The sequence below is a fragment of the Sceloporus occidentalis genome, unplaced genomic scaffold (assembly GCF_023333645.1).
Source record: "Sceloporus occidentalis isolate IW3139 unplaced genomic scaffold, rSceOcc1.0.p SCAF_12, whole genome shotgun sequence".
Classification (NCBI taxonomy): Eukaryota; Metazoa; Chordata; class Lepidosauria; order Squamata; family Phrynosomatidae; genus Sceloporus; species Sceloporus occidentalis.
Genome location: NW_028316992.1, coordinates 22,361,248 through 22,374,612, shown reverse-complemented (window position 1 = coordinate 22,374,612; position 13,365 = coordinate 22,361,248). Strand labels below are relative to the sequence as shown.

Below are 13,365 nucleotides of genomic sequence, written 5' to 3'. Positions count from 1 at the left end.
GGAAGAGGGGGTACTTTTATTGTTTTATAAAAGCATACCTGCAAGGAGAAATATTAAAAATGGCCTTCCTGTCAGTACTGAGCCCTTCCCAACATTAAAAAAAAACAACTCTGGGATTCCTGGTGGAAATAAATGGTATCCCCCCTTCTTGTATTCATTTGTTGTGGGTCTTCAAGTCAATTTTTTACTTATGGCGATCCTAAGGCAAACCTATCACAGGGTTTCCTTGGCTGGATTTGGTCGGGGGGGGGGGGGGTGTGCCATTGCCTCCCTCCAAGCATGACAGAATGTGACTTGCTCAAGATCACCCAGTGGGTTTCCGTGGCTAAATTGGGATTACAACCCTGTTTTACCAAAATTTGTCACTCAGAACACTTGACACAGTGTTCATCCCTCTTATTTTACTTGGAACAGGAAATTCTGACCATTTTCAAAACAGTGAAATCTTGGATACCCCATGCTGTACTTTGGGGTCCCCATATCTCACATCTCATGTCTGGAGACAGCGTGTTTTTGACACAGCCTTTCAGGAACACTAGGTCAGGTTCTCACGAGAAAAGGAACATGTCCTGAGGCATGTACATATTCAGGTAAACAAGACAGTCAAATCCAGATGGCTGTATTAATTGCACCTACTCTCCTCCAAGTCATTTGTTTCTTCCTACAACTTGTGACAAAGGATCTCTTTGCAGTAAACTAATCTTTCTGCCCACCCGCTGTTGTGTTCCCAGTCAAACTTTTCTGTCCACCCATCCCGGGGATATCCTGATCCAATCACTGTTTTTGCCATACTGAAATTAAAGCCATCAACTAGTCCGGAATCTCATTGTCAATTCCTGAGAAAGAATTTATTACCTTTATTACCTGGTGAGATAGCCCATTGCTTGGGACTATATTTTAGGTATAAATATGGGGTTTCAAAATCTAACCTCTGTGCACACAGCTGTTATACAGCCCCACACTCTGTGTATGTTCTGTGTCACCCTCAGACCTCCCAGTCTGAGCCACTCCAGCTTTCCAGGGTCTACTCATCGTACAGGTAATTATCATCCCACTGCAAACCTCTAAAACTCCACTACCACCTTTCCATATTTCCTTTTTCATTAGGTCTGTATGCTGTGTCTGTTTGAATTGCCATCTTGTGTGTGTGACTGCATTTTGCATTTTTTAAAATAATACCCTCTTAACTAAACCCAGATTTTTGATTCTCCTCAGTACTGCTATAAACATGTGCAAATGGTCCAAAGGCTACACAAGCCTCTTGCACAAGCTAATTTCCCCAATATTTAAACTAACGTTGATAGTCGGTGGGGACCCCCCACTTGTTTTTGGATAACACTCACCACCTTGGGACTTTAAGGAGCCCTGGTGACACAATGGTTAAATGCCTGTACTGCAGCCACTTACGCATAAACCGCAAGTTCAATACCAGCCAAGGGCTCAAGCTCAACTCAGGCTTACATCCTTCTGAAGTCGCTAAAATGAGTATCCAGCTTGTTGGGGGGGGGGATTAGCTTACACATTGTAAACCGCTTAGGGAGTGCTTAAGTGTACTGATAAGCAATATAGGTAGGTACTTGCTATTGCTATTCCTATTAAGACCTGTAACCAGTAATAAACTCATGCTAAACCTCAGATCCATGAGTGTAGTGATATCACTCACATTTGTTAAGAACAAAAACCAGCTTTTACTTCTTAAAAAGCGGGGTGTCATTTCAAAGGATTTACATTTACAGTACTGATTATCTAACCTGTCAGTTTCAATTAACTGATTAGAAGTGGTACAGGAGAAGATACCACTTGTACACTACCTTTGCATGATAATTATAGCATTTCCTCTGCATGTCTCTTGGGAGAAAATGTTTCCATAAACTCCTCAAAAACATTTGAGTTCTGGCACTTTCAGTGACTCCCTCAACATTCCTCTCTCCTCTTAGGATCCTGCAAGTGAAAGAGGAGCTTGGGCTATTTTTAGCAAAACCAAGCAACACTTTTCATTTACAGCCAGCTTACTTTGCACGCTGCCTGGGGGAGAAAATGGTTCCCAAGCACAAAGTGCTCAGGATGTCTGGTTTTGACTGTATCCCAGATCACCCACTCAACTCCGATTTAGTTAACAGATTAAAGAATGCCCTGGAAGTGGAGGATGAAGAGACTGTGATGGATTTACTCTGCAGTGAAGTGAAACATGTGGATGCCACCATAGAACTATCTAATGATGACTGGATGAAAGACCCAGCAGCTCAACTGCACCCTCTGGTGTTAGTAGGTAACTGGTTCATTTGTGCCAATTAAATCTTCCCATTTTCAGGATTGTCACTGCATGAAGAAAACACGGATTTGGAGCTCAACATAATGCAAATCAATAATATAAATATGCCGTTTGAACCTAAACCGATTCAGATTTGCATGCTTCATTCTGAGTTTCTGAGAAATATTCCATAATGTGGAAGTAGCAGATTTGTATGACTAAAGGTAGTAGGGAAAGAGTGGTACCTATTAGTAGCTATGTTTTAGTAGCAAGTTATATATGTGTTTCTGGGATGCATATATGACAATATCACACTACACTTTTACAACGCTAATATTCAACTTTAACTGCTATGGCTGCCTTCTGTGGAAGCCTGGGATTTTAGTTTAAGAAACAATGCTTTGTGATATCCAGAGCAGCAACATCAAAATAAATGTTGCATTTAATGAAAGAAAAATACTCAGCACTCAAGCTTTTCTTCTTCTTCCACACCCTGATTAATCCCTTCCAACCAGACCTGGAAAGAAAAGTGAATGCTCAGGCTAGAGAAATAATAATTGCCCTGATGGATGACTGCAAGAGATGCAAAAGATGATGGGGCCCAATCCAGACCCCACACGGTAAGCAGGACAGAACCTCTGAAGGAGCGCTAGTGAACGGAAACAGATAGTTTCTTAGCTGGCCAAGCTATCAAGAAAGGTGACCTTTCATTGCCCCCTCCCTCCCTGCATGCCTCTGTGCTTGAACGAGAAATTATGCAGACCAGGCATGCTAATTTAGTCTATCTCATTTGCATAATTAGTACACATAATTTTATCAGGCAAATTACATCACCCAGATTGATTGGGGGCAGCCGGGGGGTGAAATACTGCAGAAATAAGGTGAGGCTCTACCAAAGGCTTATCCAGACAATTTTTTAAAAGACATATCCTCTTCCAGACCCAATAGACACCCCAGTCCAGCACCCGTTGCTCAGGAAGCTGCCCACAAGGGAGATGTGCTCGTCCGTTCATTGCTTTTACAAAGAAGCAATGTGATGGAGAGAAGGAGAGAATTGGCTACAAAGAAAAGAATGATTAAGAACAGTGTTTAGATGGTTAATGAAATGGCAGGACTTAGCATTGTGTAGATGGGTGGGGGACGAGATTGTGCTACCGTGGGCCTCAATGGTGTATAGAAGACTATACAGGCAGCCATATGCTGGAGGTGTACAACGGGGATGTCATCTGCCAATGCAGAAAGTTTTTTGAAATGTACAGATGATTTTAATGAACATGCAAATATGGAGACATGAGTGTACTCACATACAATCAGATTGATAAACCCCTACAAATTTGGACACTTGGGCCTGTTACAGACTACCAAAATAAAGCTGCTTCGGGTCTCTTTGGAGGTATGCTATTTAAATGATGCATGGGTCCTAAGAGTCCGGAAGTCGCGCCAAAGCCACACTCCATTCCTAAGCACTGGAGTGCAGCTTTGGTGCAGCTTCCAGATTCTTCGGATGCATGCATCATTTAAATAGTGTACCTCCAAAGAGACCCGAAGCAGCTTTATTTTGGCAGTCTGTAACAGGCCTTGATTTTTTTAAAAAAACAATTAAAGTGCCATTTAAAAAAAAAAAAAAGTATCTTCTGAAGCAATCCCACTCACTTCAGCAGGGTTTCATCTGGGCTAACAGAGTTCATCTTTATAGCTTAACTCTCCATCTGCACGGAGATTATGAGGCAGGCCTGCTTCTGAGCATATTAAACCCATTGTGAAATTGCATTCAGGGTTCTAATATGTGTGCACCTACACATTTAAGTCAGATCTAAGGCTGCCTTCATAGAAACACCATGCATTAAATGTGCATGAATGATTGCCAGATTCTGGTGAATATCAATTAATTAATTTCTTCTGCAACATCATCAATAGCCTACATCAGCTATTTAGTTACAAATGTATTACTAAGGGCCTTACCACATAAGCCCTGTTCTCACTGTTATAACCCTAATTAAAAATGCAAACATACTAGTTTGAGAGCAACCATTATCGCATGTCTTTGCGATCGCACTACTGGGGTTACTGCCACCATCAACAATCCCTTGTGTTCTCTTCCACATTCCCCCTTAACCCCACCTCTCTGACCCAGTGTGTCTTTCTGATAAAGTGATTTAAGGTTCTAAAAAGAAAAGAAAATACTTTTTAAAAAAGAGAATCAGGTTCCTTGTTAATAGCGAGGGAAAGGGGAAGGGGGAGAGGAGGAAATTGTGACATCACATGACTGCTAATACGGCAACTGCCATGGCAGCAACATTTTGCATGTGAGAAGTACTGGGATTTCTGTGCAACTGGGAGCTATTTACAGGTTCCCAACATCAATGAAAAGGGATGTCCTAACCAAATTTTGCATACACAGCAGCTATGGATTGCAAAAATGTTGTGTGATAAGTATTGCCAAAGGTGCAATATCATCTATAACTGCAGTTTAAAAGCTACGTATGATAAGATCCTAAGTAACATCTCCTGTTCCTACCCCTCAAGCCCACCTTAACAGCCAGCAGCCACATCAAGCGAAGGATGTCTATTCATCTGTCAAATGGAGAGCAAGGAGGAGGATGTTTCTACTCCTTCTCACCAGTGAGCAAGGCTACAAAAAGGAATTTCAACAGAGGCCCTACATCTGACTGCCACAACCTTGCTGACTGGCAGGAGGGGCTGAAAAATCATCCTTCTTGAGCCCCAGTTTGCAACTGAACAAATCTCCTTTGCTTGGTGTGGCTGCTGGCTCTTAACGTGGGCCTAGGAAGGCATTTACAATTGTGGCAATAGTATTATTGAATATGGAGCAGCTACGAATCTAGATTAGAAATCTGTAACTGCAATACAAAATGCTAGCTGGTGATTGTTGTTGTTGTTTTAGTCAATTTAATAATTGCTTTACTGTGTTAGTACAATAGGAGGTGGGCATGGTAACTGTATGAGTACCAGAAACCTGAAGAGGTTGGCATGCATGCATCCAGAAAAGAATGCCACTGTTGCTAACATCCAGGCCAGCTTGCTATCACTGTTCAAAGTTGAATAGCCACCATTTTTCAAAACTGCAACCCAAACAACTTCAATCCCAGTTCATTGATTAATTGGTACTCTTTAGTACACAACAGATCAAATTGAAGGCATTTTCTAGTTATCTACAAACATGAGATACTCTCCACATACAATGATTAAATACAGTGATACCTGAAACCAATTTTTAAATTGCTAGGTACTTCTAGAGTTTCAGCCATATGATGACAATTCATTTTTTCCCTGTGAGGATTCTCTTCTGGGTGAAGGAAAAAGGAACAATGATAGCCCACACAGGCTGTCAGTCTAATGCTCATTTTATTTCAATGCCAAAAAAAGGAGTACAAAAAAAGGGAAAAAATATTGCTGCCATTATAAACTTTCACCTTTGTGTTTTAATCACTGATATCTAAAATGTTTTTTACTAATGTATAGTCATCAAAACATGACTAGAATAGAGGCAGTAAATATTACAGCTCAAAGGGTTAGTTAGCTATTGACGGCTAACCAGCGGAAATGTTCAGACTGAAATTATTCCCCTCAAAGTAGCTGTAGGGATGGACTTTCAGCCGGCCATATTCAGAGCTAAAGCAAAGATTATGACTTGTGAAGCAACACTGTAGTGGGTCCTGTGAGAAGTAAAGCAAAAAGTGCCTGCACATCATAACCTTTCCCTTGCAAGTGAAAGAAACTGAGATGAGACGTAGATTGAAATAAGATGATGAAAGAAGTAGAATGGAAAATAGGAGGTGGGAGGAGAGAGAAGATCAGAGAAAAGGTAAAGACCACAAAGATTTGAATGAGGTGAGATTTTCCACACTCCACAGATGTTCCACAGAAGTGGCCAAGAGAGAAAATTCAGTAGGTAGAAACAGGCAACATCATAAAGTTTAGAAAGAATTAAAAGATGCTAAGAAACCATCTGGACTAGCACAGAGTTTTTTAGACAGAGGAAATGGAGAAATTGTTTCAATCCAACAGGTTTTTTAAAGTCGCGCTCATTTTAATCCAATCTTACTTGGGCTGCATTTGCACTACAGAAATGATGCAGTTTGACACCACTTTAACTGCTGCAGAATTTTGGATGTTTGGTTTTATGAGATATTGAACCTTCTCTGCCAAAGAACTCTGGCACCACAACAAACTACAAATCCCATAATTTCATAGGATAGTGCCATGGCAGTTAAAGTGGTGTCACACTGCATTATTTCTGAAGTGCAGATGCAACCTTGGATCCATTCTCACTACAACTCTTATTTTCCTCATAGTTTCATATGAATTTTGCATAAATACATTTTCTTTAAATTGGAACATAATCACTCATTCATTTTAGAGTCCAGTTGAAATACATTTTCTTTGCACTTAATATGTACACAAAGGGAGAGTGAGTTCAACAGGTGTACTTGAGTTCTTTTATGTCATATTTAATTATTGACTACTTCCACTTCCAACTTGTAGGATTCAACTGTCAGCCCTCCTGAGTTAATGCACTAGTACCCAGATCTTGTTTATTTTAACAGGAGTGAGGTCTAACAGAATTTATGATGGACACTGATGAGTTTGAAAGAAGACCAGATAACAGTTGCCTTTGAAGCAGAAGAACTGATAGTGAGCTAGTAGGCTAGTGGGCACAATCATTTTGGCTTGGAGGTTAGGAAGAAGTTTCTGGAGCAAGACAAAATTTGTTGTTACTAAATACTGTCAAGTCAACTTCAGCTTATGGTGACCCTATGAATGAGAGGCCTCCAAATAACCAGCCTCAACAGCCCTGCTCAGGTCCAGCAGACTCAAGGCTGTGACCTCCTTGACTGAGTCTATCTTTCTGGAAGGCTGATCTTATTTCAGAAATCCAAGTCTCAGTATGAAAACAGAAAATTAAACTAGTTCACAGCATGGCAATGTTACACCATGTATAAAAAGCACAGAACAATTCACACCTTTTCATGTGATCAAACCCTATTCACTCTCATTCTAAAACATCCACTTCCCAGGACTGCCTCATTGTCTCTCTCTGTTTCAGGCACTCCTATGAGACTGACCTTGGCAGTTCCCGATGCCTATTACCTCCATGTCATCCTTTCATCTCTTTTATATAGTTCTTCCATGTATGGTTCCCATCATTGTTTTATTTCTACTTGCACTACTTGGTAATGTGTTCGGTTATAGAGCATCCCTATCCTTGGTTTGAAGTTGCAATTGATTTCTTGATCTTGTGGAAGAGGTCTCTTGTTCTTCCTTTTTTGTCATCATCTTCTATTTCTCTGCATTGATTATTATAGTAGTTCTCCTTGTCCCTGCACACAAGTCATTGAACAGTTGCATTCAAGTTTCTGACATTTTTTCTGTCACCTTTTACTTTTGCCTGTAGTCTGTCCTTAATTGTTTGAAGAGTTTCTTCTGTCTGAATTTCTTCTTTCTGAAGCTTCTGTTCCTATTTGACTACAGGCGGTGTTCTTTTTTATTCCTCCCAGGCAATGTCCCTGGCTTCAGTCCGAAGTTCAGTTCACAGTTTGTGTCACAATCTGGAGAGAGAATGGGGTGTCTTTGAGTTCTAGATTGCTCATCAGATGATGTCCATGTATACAGTTGCCTCTGGCTGCTTGAAAAATATGTTTATAATTAACAAACTGTTGGCTTCACAAAATTCAACCACTGAATCCCTGCTTCATTTCTTGATCCTAGGCCAAATTCTCCTACAATTATAGAAAAAATATTTGTTCCTAAAATAGAAGATTTACTGGGCCAAAGTTTGTTAACCTAAGAACATAAAAGCTTTTGAATTATAGAAAGCCTCTTGTCATTCATACTGACAAAGACTTTTTAGAAGGTGCAACCTGTCTGTTTCAGAGGCATAGCTGCAACATGTGATAGGAGCTCCCTTCCTCCCTGAGTGAATATGGCTCTCTTCATTATTCACACAGACCTTGTTAGGATTGTTCTGCATTGCAAGACCAAGGTGCTGAGTAATATTTGTTGGTAATCTGTTGTTCAGAGATACAAAAGGTTTTACCCCTGCTTACTCATTGTGTGAGACATTCTTCTAGCTTGTCTGTCCCAGATCATGAAACAACAGAAGCAGGGATAAAGCCTTTTGTGTCTCTGAACAAAAGCTCAGACCCATAGAATTAAACTAGGACATACCCTGGACATTTATAGGGATTGAGCTGTAATTGCTCAGTAGTGAGGGGAAGGTTATTGCCCACACAGGGGCGGAACAGACGGGCAGGAGAAAGTGGTTAGAACCTGCATTTTCCAGAAGCAGATCAAACCCCCCGCTGTCTGCACCAGATGCTCCTAAAGTGGCCCAAATGCACATGGCCCCACCACACAGTGCAGCATCAAGCATAAGTAATTTTTTGGGGTCGCCTTCCCACCATGCACACGCACCATCACACAAACACACCACTAACAAATGTCTGTGCCTAGATGCCATCCCATTGAATGGCCACCCCTCTGATTGGCCAAACAGCCACACCTGTGATCCTCCACCAGTATAGGGCATCAGAACATCGGTGTGTCCATTAAAACACTGGCAAAGCCCAATCATGCCCCCTCTTGGACTGTCTGGTTTGTGTATGTTATATTTATATCCTTTGGAGGTGTCATACTTTCACTCCTTTGAATTGCCACCTGGATCCGTCCTTTTTTAAATGTGCACCTGCACCGGTGCATTTATATACAGCTTTAGGGTTAGGGTTAGGATGGATTGCTCCTTCAGAACCGTATATGTAGGGCCGAAGGTGTGCATTTTCCAGGCTAAGTCAGAATATCCTGGGTTCTTTTTGCTCCAGTTTTTAGCCCCAGAGTGCAGCTTCAATCAGGTTTCTGCCCACTTTGGAGGCATGCGTCATCTAAACGCCCCACCTTCAAAGTGGTTTGAAACCACTTTATTTGGCCCATCTGTTTCACCCCACAGTGAACTTTCCATTTCACAGAGATTTCAACCTGATCAAAGCAAGTTTAAGCTTTGCAAAATTATAGCAAACTAATCAGGGTTGCCAGATCAGAGGCATCCCATTGGCTGAAATTTTAGGGCTAAAGCCTGAGGTCAACCAGTGAGTCCTTGTGATGTCACAGGGCCAAAGTGGGCAAGGAGCTGAAACGGGAGAAGTGGATCAGTTTCTGGGCCAAGTAATATGGAAAAAGTCACAAATGAGATCTGGCTGAATATAACAAACCCCAGCTGGGTAGGAAACATTTTTGGTGACACTGCAGGCAGCAAAATGCATCCAGCATCTGTGGTGGTTGCCACCATCTCTTCTCCTCACACCTCACCCAGAACATATGCTACATGAAAGGCCTTTTCTGGGCTCAATGCTACTTCTGCTCCTGTCACTGGGGCTTGTGGGAGGTTGCCATCAGCTCTCAGGACATTTCCCCCCCATCCACATGGCTCTGTACTACTACTGTATAAATGCCACAATGGGGACCAAGCACATACACCTACTAGTTCTCTCCTCATTTGCCTCCTCTCCATCCTCGCTGTGGACAAGATGCATGGAACTACCTTTAAACTGAGCCAGTGAATCCTGAATAGCTCAGTGGGGTCAGGGTTATGTATATTTTCAGAATTCATTGTTGTTTAAGGCATATAACACATATACGTTTATCTTTTTTTATTACATTGCTACCTAAATGAGGCACTCAAGACAATTCCAACAAATTAATATACATCCTTACCCATAGTAATACAGCACAGTTCAATAAACACCTATGAATAGCAGGCAGATGCTGTAGGAAGAAATGCACCATGCCCCCCCCCAAAAAAAATTAATTTAAAATTTCAGAATCCCTGGAAAATACAGTCCCTCTTCTTTTTCCTGCCCTGGAGAATTTCCCAGCTATCATTCAAGGAGTTCTGTTAATCAAACATATTCCTAGTTCGTTTCCAATATATATATGGTATTGCTATACTTTTGAATGAACTACTGATGGGATGTGTTGAAGGTTTTTAATTAGACAAAAGTTAGCCTCTGGTAATACATAGGCTGCAATATCAGATACCTCTTGAGTGTGAATAGTTTTCTTGCTAAGCCCTAGGCAGAGAATGTAAGAGGCATGCCTCACCTATTTTTGGTTTGTCCCCTGTGTGCCCTTCAGCCAGCCAGTTTAGGGAGAGATCCTGTTTCCAGAGGCAATTTTTAGTCCAGGCGGCACCATCATCACAATAAAGGTTGTCCATTAATTTAAGCATAGAAGGATTTTACTGCATAGTTTCCTAATCACCAAGAATCACAGTCTCTGCAACATGAAAAAGTCCTAGCAGATTAGTTCAGTGTAACATGCTTTGATATGGGAATGTAATGGAGAAATGCAAATTGGATGGCAGTGTGCATTGCCAGAATATATCAACTCACCACACAACTGGCCTTTACAGGGAGGGTATGAAAAAGAATTTAGTTCTAGAAACCTTGTGGATAAACAGTCTTTAAATGTTTGAAGGACAAGATATCCCAAAGCACGCAAACTATTGCATCCGTTTATCCATGTCACCTGGATCTTGACAGGCAAATATAGCAAATCTTCACTGTAGACTAGTATGCTTCCTAGCCAAGCTATGACTGGGAGCTGAAATAACTTCATGATGGAATTCCAGCATACAACAGCCTATTCAACCTAGCCAGGTGCAAATATACACACAGATATCTAATCAGGCGTACTAAAGTACTTGTTATTGTAGCCGGCAGTTCATGTGACTTGAATTGTATCAAATAACAATTATTACTAGATTTAAAACAAGCAATGTCAGAGCCCTAACTAGAACATAATTGGACAGTACAAACAAGGAAGTCAGATCTAGCTATAAAACCCCACCAATCCTCAGAATAAGATTTTGGATTAACATAAACGGCAGATCAGCACAATGGAACAGCTGCCTGGACTTGCTGTAGAGAAGCTGCAAATCTTTGAAAAAGAAGGATCCAAGTTCCCTAGGAAGCCTCATGCCCCTGTGGACAAATACTATGAAGCTCTGGTCAGGGGAGACCTGAAGAAGCTCAAAGCCCTCATCGACCAGTACTATGAAGATGTCAATGTGGTCTTTGAAATCAATAAAAATGAACTGGAATGGCAGGTGAAAAGCCAAGCTGCTTACGGACTGTCAGGTACTCTAGATTCCAAGGACCACTTTCAATCTTAAACAGGTATTTACTAATCCAAATTGAGGGTAGTGTGTTTCCTCCCTCCCACTGCAATCTCTTTTTTTAAAAAATCTCTGTGTCCAAGTCTTGCCCCTCTCTCTTGTCATTCTGTACAGTTGGAAGAGTTAGTTCTCTACCCACTCACTCCACTTTCTCAGCATCTCTTTCCTATATGAAAGGGTCAAGATGGATTATACCCTTAAACTGTTATCAGTAGTTATCAGTAGTGAAGAGAATCGCGGCCTTGCTGTATCATCATACATGCTAGTTCTAGGCAAGCCAAAGGAAACAGAGCAAGGAGGAAATCATGACTTAGGAGTTTATCACACTGCCTTTCCTCTCAGCCTCACTGCGCGCAGAAACTTTTGAAAACTTTTTTAAAATGGGTGTTATCACACACCTCTGTGCCCAGTCTGGAGGAATCATATACCCGATCTTGGCATCCCATACTCGATCCATACTTCTCCCATACTTTGCAAAGAATGGGAAACTCACGTTCTTTCCAAAAGTGCCAGACAAGTATGAATCAGATGCGGGATGCCAAGATCGGGTACATGGTGCCTCCAGACTGGGCACGGAGGTGTGCGATAATACCTGTTTTTTAAAAAAAATTCAAAAGTTTCAGCCCGCACTGAGGCTGGGAGAAAAGGCAGTGTGATAATCTCCTTAGCCAAATGTGTTCAGCGTTCAGAATATGGGGGGGTCTTGATTTGTCATACCCACTGAGCACAGACAGAAAGTTTTTGAACAGTTCTTGACATTCTTCTCCTCTGTGGTTAGAAACTAATTGTCCACTGAGCATCAGGGAACCCTCCTTACTACACTATGTTGTTGTTATTTCGATTATTTTTTCAATGTCTTCACCATCTACTTTAAAATTATGATGATCATCTATGTTCATTATTTTTGATCTCGCATTATTGGTCTCACTTAATATGATCACACTGAAATGAGGCCTTCCAGGTGAGAACCACTTCCTGTTTCTTCCCCAGATTTTGAAAGACTCCCCGGCCCTAAGCAACATTTCTCCAGCCACTGGCAATGGAGTTGGTAATCTTCTAACATAACCCTCAGTGTGCGCCTCTGTTATCTTCACAGCAGAGTGATTAGCACTTTGCTTTCTCTTCAGCCTCAGCTGCCTTTCCCCCTTTGCTGATGTTTCAGAGGATGAATATAGAGACCTAAAACATGGAGCAATCTGGTATGTAAGGTGCTGCAAATACAAGTGATCTGTAATAGGTACTGTTTGACACTAGTGGGAAATGTCTCTGAAGGGAGGCAGTGGAACAGCATTGGAGGTAAAGCACGGTTATACTGAATGTGATGGTATTTTTTTCTGCTGTTGCATTGCACACCTATCCTCTGTACATTTTCAGATTTAGAAGTCATGTTTCCAGCATGCATGTCCCATTTGTATGTGAGCCAGTGGCTGCTGAAAGGTACAGAGCAGAGGCTGCTGAGTATGCACTCTGGATCTTGCCCCATACTTGTTTAATTCTACATCAGTACTGATAATCACTCATTATAAGACCAGCCAAATACAAGTGAAAAAAGAATGAGCCCCCCTATCTGCTGCTTATATAATTTATATATTTTAGGGGTCTTTGCATTGGTAAATTATTCAGGTGAGAGCCAGCATATTATAGTGCTCTAAGGTCCAATCTGCACTACAGAAATAATACAGTTTGACACCCCTTTAACTGTCATGGCTCCACGCTATGCAATTCTGGGATTTATAGTTCTGTGAGATATTTAGCCTTCTTTGCCAGAGAGCTCTGGTGCCGCAACAAACTACAATCCATAGTATTTGCCAGGATTCCATAGTATTTGCACCATAGCAGTTCAAGTGGTGTCAAACTGCATTATTTTTGCAGTGCAGATTAGACCTGAGTGCTTGACAAGGATTCCAGGAGACCAGGGTTTGAA

At 41.4% G+C, this 13,365-nt stretch overlaps 1 protein-coding gene across 3 annotated transcripts in view; it reads left to right on the top strand.

Annotated features, from left to right (window-relative positions):
- Positions 1 to 2,042: 2,042 nt before the first annotated feature.
- LOC149305372 (ankyrin repeat and SOCS box protein 18-like) overlaps positions 2,043 to 13,365 on the top strand; it is a 54,051-nt gene continuing 42,728 nt past the window's right edge. Inside the window, exon 1 of one of the 3 annotated variants that reach the window (XM_089477991.1) lies at positions 2,043 to 2,269. In XM_089477991.1, coding sequence (XP_089334117.1) covers positions 2,065 to 2,269 — 205 coding nt within the window. In that variant the 5' untranslated portion in view covers positions 2,043 to 2,064. Of the gene's footprint in view, positions 2,270 to 11,109; positions 11,404 to 12,582; positions 12,641 to 13,365 lie in introns of those variants that run through there. The other 2 variants (XM_089477990.1, XM_089477992.1) reach the window with 2 other exon arrangements.